Source organism: Acanthisitta chloris, unplaced genomic scaffold, assembly GCF_000695815.1.
Source record: "Acanthisitta chloris isolate BGI_N310 unplaced genomic scaffold, ASM69581v1 scaffold3574, whole genome shotgun sequence".
Lineage (NCBI taxonomy): Eukaryota > Metazoa > Chordata > Aves > Passeriformes > Acanthisittidae > Acanthisitta > Acanthisitta chloris.
Window position 1 is genome coordinate 192,184 of NW_008669700.1, and position 5,165 is coordinate 197,348.

Sequence of the window (5,165 nt, forward strand, 5' to 3'; positions counted from 1 at the left end):
AGAGGCACATAAGAAAAATGGAGTAAGAGAAATAAGGAGAACAAATCAATGAAACATGGTACATCTCAGATGACCGCAAATTCATAGCCTGTGAGAAGTTCTAGGACTGTAGATTTTTGTAAAGAATCTACATATGACATACAAAACTTCTAAGTGGCATAGCACTGTCATCATATTTAATAAAACCTTGCTTACAAAGATACAGTATCTGCTCTGTTTTCTCCATATTATTTAATCTTCCTTACCTTCGGCCTCATTTAACTGTTTACTCCTGTATTTCAAAGCAAAAATCTGATCAATCCAAAGACTGACACCAACTCAGTTATCTGCCCTTAAAAGCCCTTCAAGCAACCCACCATTCAGGCAAAACCCTCTAGTACTCCACCTGCCTCCTCACTCCCATTCACTGCACCAGCAAGCTTTTCCAAGCCAATAGCACAGCAGTGCTGCAGATTTAGTGCCCTAAATTTCAGGCAAAAGGGGCTGACAAGGATGAATTTACCTACAGATTCAATAGCACATCTGGTCTGCTTTTTCAGATGTACTGAGAAAGAGTAAACAGGTCATGCAGCTGGCCTTATTTCTCTTAAGAGTTCTGTAGCTCTTTAAGCAATACAGTCTGCACTACTGTGATCTCCATGGGTAATAAAACAAAGAACTATGATCACTTAAGAGGAGAGAAATTAAAAGAATCAAGGGCCTTGAATCGCCATCATTTATCAAATGTTTAATTGAACAAATTAAGATTGCTGCTATCTTGAAAGGTGACGCAGGTCTCCAGAAAGAAAATTCAGTTTTTGACAGCAGTCAACTCTTTATGCAATGAACAGACATATTATATATTAAGTCCAGAGACTGTTGTATATTGACACTTCATTTTTCTATATTCCAAAATCACCCTAAGCACACTTACTTTCATAGAATCACAGAATGGTTTGGGTTGGAAAGGATTGTAAAGACCATCTACTTCCAACCCTCATTTTATTATTCACTGTTACTAATCACTGTCAGAAAGTTCAGTTACTATGTTTATTCTCACAGACACATTTGGAAATTGCTGTCCATAAGCCTGTCCATATTTGTATATTGAAGATACTTAGATTTTAAAATGACTACTTATTAGTGAGTTTGTAATCCTCAAATCCAGAAGAAAGTAATACTTGCAAGTATAATGCTATTACATTGAGTGTAATACAAATACTATTACACTCACAAGCTAGTAGAATGGCTTGCCAACCACTCATTTCTTCATGCAGTGAAATATATAAACAAAGACATGTTTCCACATAAACAACATATTCAGAAACTTACAGCTAGCAAAAAAAACCTAAGATCCCCTTACAGTGGGTTAGGATACACTGTGCATGCTATGCTATGTGTGCAAACATTAATGCAGTAACATTGTCTCTAGATACTACCTTTGTTTGCAAATGAATCCTGAAAAGTAAGAATATGTACGTACTTGCACACTCCTCAAATTTCAAAGATATCCACCAAATTGGGGGGCGGGGGGGAAAGACAGAAAAGGGGAAAAAAAAGAGAATAGCAAAACATTTTCCTTTAGGATTAAAAAACATTTTCCTTCAGGGTTAAAAAAGCCTCCCTAGCAATATTTGTTCAGCAGACCCTCTGTCAGTGTGGGTCAAGAGGTCTCCTCGTAACACAGCTCCTATCAGTTTAAGAGCTCATTTTCTACCAAAAAGACCCTTCATAAAGTAGAAGTATAATTTAACATTCACCTTTTACTATGCCTTTGAGTTCTGTCCTCTACTGAATTAAAATATTTATACATCTGCTGGTCACTAGTTTCTGCAAATTTTCTCTGTCATATTAAATATTCTATGGTCTTTGTAAAAAGTTACCTTAATTTATCTTTTTCATATTGTGGCAGCACAATAATAATCAGTAATCAAGATTTTTCTCCTCTATTAAATACTGTTCTGCAAAGACCACACAGGATTATGAAACCAACTCTTACAACAAAAAAATTTACATCAGGTTTGTCAACTATGTTCACATATTTTGCTAACTGCTCAAGCCCTCCATGTTACATACAGCAGGAGCTGTGCTATTTCCCTTTTCAACCTCATATCTTTCACCTGCAAAGCTCTCCTTTCCTCCAAGAACCTTCCTTTCTTTCCAAACTCTGAGCCCCATAAGCTGAAAGGTCCTCACAAAGTCCCCCTAGATGGGATAAGCAGTTGTTCAGTAGATTCACTACATTGAGGAACTCTACAGGACAGAGAGAGCAACAAAGGAAAAAGCAGCAGATACTGGCATGAGAAAGGAAATAGGTTAATAAATACTGGAGAAATGATGAAGATCTGCATTTCCCTGATGTCTCCAAGGGAGAATAAACCTTCATAGGAAAGATACAGTCCAACAGACTGAAAGTAGAAGGATTTGGTGTTGGAAAGGAGACAAAAAATGCAAACAGAGAGAGGATAAGAGAACCAGAATAGCAAGACCAAGTTAACAAAACAGAATTTCAAAGGCAAGTTACCACAACAGAGCATTTTGATGAGTGTTTAGTTGCTTACATTCAAGGCAAAAAATACTTATTATGACCACTTGTGCAAAACAAAAGTAGGTGACTACTTACATGTTTTTGCCGTTGTTGTATAAAAAACTTTTTCCTTTTAAAGGAAATTTTTAATATGTTCACCCTAAAAGAAAGAAACAGAGCATGAAATACTGAAACACTGAACAATGTTTAGAAGGATAAAACATCAAAAAATAATACTGCATACAGTGAGCCTAAAAGATTATAGTTGTTAAATATTCAATGAATAATATGCAGCCATCTCCTGTGTTGAGTGGCAAATAGATGTCCTCATTTACTCTTTAAATAGTTCACACAGCAGTTCTCTCCCACCAAATCTATTCTTGCAGCAAAAACTTGATGACATCCTTTACTAAGCTGCACAAATGTTAAATGTGTCAAGTTTGTATAACTCAGGAGTCATATGACAACTGTGACTAAAGGAACAAAATTTAAGACCCTAATGACATGACAAGGCTGGTCACACAACTGAAATTTCCCAGAAACTTCACAGAATTGGCTTCATAATGTAAAAAATATGACATGCTTCAGTTAATAACTAAACAAATCTTGTAGATAAAATCATAGTTGTAGAAGGATGAAAACTCTAAGAATGAGCATTAATATACTTTTCACTTTGTTAACATTGCAAGGTAATTTATGTGGTAATTTTAGCCAGAACTGAACAACTCTTTTCTATATATACACAGTACGAATACATATTTTCTAAGGAAAAGATTACAATTGGAATTGGTGCTCAAGCAATTTTCATTTTAATTCTATGCTTATCCATTTTTCTAAATTAAACAAACTTCTACCTACCCACACACCTTCCTACAGCAAACCAAGATTTGTCTAAAATACCTAAATTTTCTCTGCAATAGTTCTACTTCAGTAACTGAAAACCTACATTTTTTGGATAAAGAGATCTCTGATCTGTGGTCAGCTGGAATCATATGGATGCCTTAAGGAAAGCTATTTAAGGTCTGATTGAGTATATTTACCTGATAAAAACATCATGAACATGTTTTGGAAGTTTGTTGCTAAAAGTGTCAGAATATTCTCATCAACTGATGTTTCACAGGATATTAGATACTATCAGGCATGAACTATGTTAAAAGTCATCTCAGTTCCTACACAGTTTTTGCATCACTCTCATCAAGTGGGATAATGGTGCAAAATTCATTCCCCACTGCCCACAAGAGATGCACTTGACTTATAGAGCAACATCCTTCATGGATACAGGAGAGTATATTTGCCAGTTGCTAACAAGAAAGGTAATGGAAAGAACAAACCCCCTCCTGCACAAGAGGTGGAAAACTGTGTAGGTGCCTATTTCTGAAAATGCTTTTCTCCATCAATTACACAATCACAAAGAAACAAGGATTTAATTCACACTATTCCTTGGTGACCAGGCAAACTGGTGTTCAAATTAATGGAAATTTGAAATCATATCCATCTCTCCTGTTAGGTCAACTCTCAAAATATTTCCATCATTTCACTTGCTAGACAATGATCTGTGTTGCTTATCTAAAAGATCCAGATTCTGAACTTCCTGATAATCATTTTCAGATGTATTTACTGAGATGCAATTCATTATATATAAATCCTTTCGTGATCCTCCTAGTGCTACCCCGTGTGAACTAGTACCACTCCAATTTCGGATTTCTGGTTCCCATTTACCACATCTCTTGACTTAGATTCAACTTCAACAAACAGGTTTTTGGAATCATTCTCAGCTTACACAGCTGCTGTCCTGGGCTGTTCTTACCCTAGCATAGAGCCTGCAGAAATGCAGGACGTGGAAAATTAACCTTGCAGACTATGTGAAAAACCCTCTACCCAACAAGAGAGCCATCACCACAAAATCTCAAAACTCTCTCAAACCCTCTCCTCTTCCTCTTGTTTTTTTGTGGTTTTTTTTTTTTTTTTTAAAAATCCCCCATGATTCACTGCATAACCACATAATCACTTCAAGCCAAATCAGGGCTTTAAGACTCTTTATTTTGACACTCCCCTAAGTAGAGCACCCCTCTCGATTCCATTCATTCTTTTTAAAGTACAACTAAACCTATTTAGTTCAGGGACAAAGAACACTTGCTAATTTGACAGTTTTATTTAACATTAACTAAAAATCATTTGCAATGTTACGCCTACAAACTGAGTGAATGTTCACATATAGCAAAATCCACAAAAGATCCATGAGATTAAGGTATCAAAGGACTTAGATTTAACAAGTGCTTGAAGATGCCACATCCAAAAATGATCTGAATAGAATGCAGTTAGTGTTATTCTAACCATTTGCTCAGCTGCCCTTTCCTCTCATCAAAAATCTGTCCAGTGCCTATGCAGCATTTACAGATCGTTCCATTTCATGGTTTACTTAATACACTCAATAGTTGTAGCATATTAATAATGATACATCTTTTGGGTCCCATCTTCCTATCATTCATAAGCATCAAAATAGATTGTCACTCAGTAGGACACAGAATTGTTAATTTCTGACCAAACTGGTAGTCCTGTCCTAGCACTTAGTGTTAACAGCTGGTACTTCAGACTTGAAGAAAAAAAAAAAATATGTTTTTTTACCTGTAAGTTCTATACTTGCATTGAAAGATTCAGC

At 35.9% G+C, this 5,165-nt stretch overlaps 1 protein-coding gene across 2 annotated transcripts in view; it reads right to left on the reverse strand.

Annotated features, from left to right (window-relative positions):
- PTPN3 (protein tyrosine phosphatase, non-receptor type 3) overlaps window positions 1-5,165 on the reverse strand; it is a 57,215-nt gene that overhangs the window by 49,194 nt on the left and 2,856 nt on the right. For both annotated transcript variants that reach the window (XM_009073403.1, XM_009073402.1), the window contains exon 2: window positions 2,603-2,666. In XM_009073403.1, coding sequence (XP_009071651.1) covers window positions 2,603-2,666 — 64 coding nt within the window. The remainder of the gene's footprint in view (window positions 1-2,602; window positions 2,667-5,165) is intronic.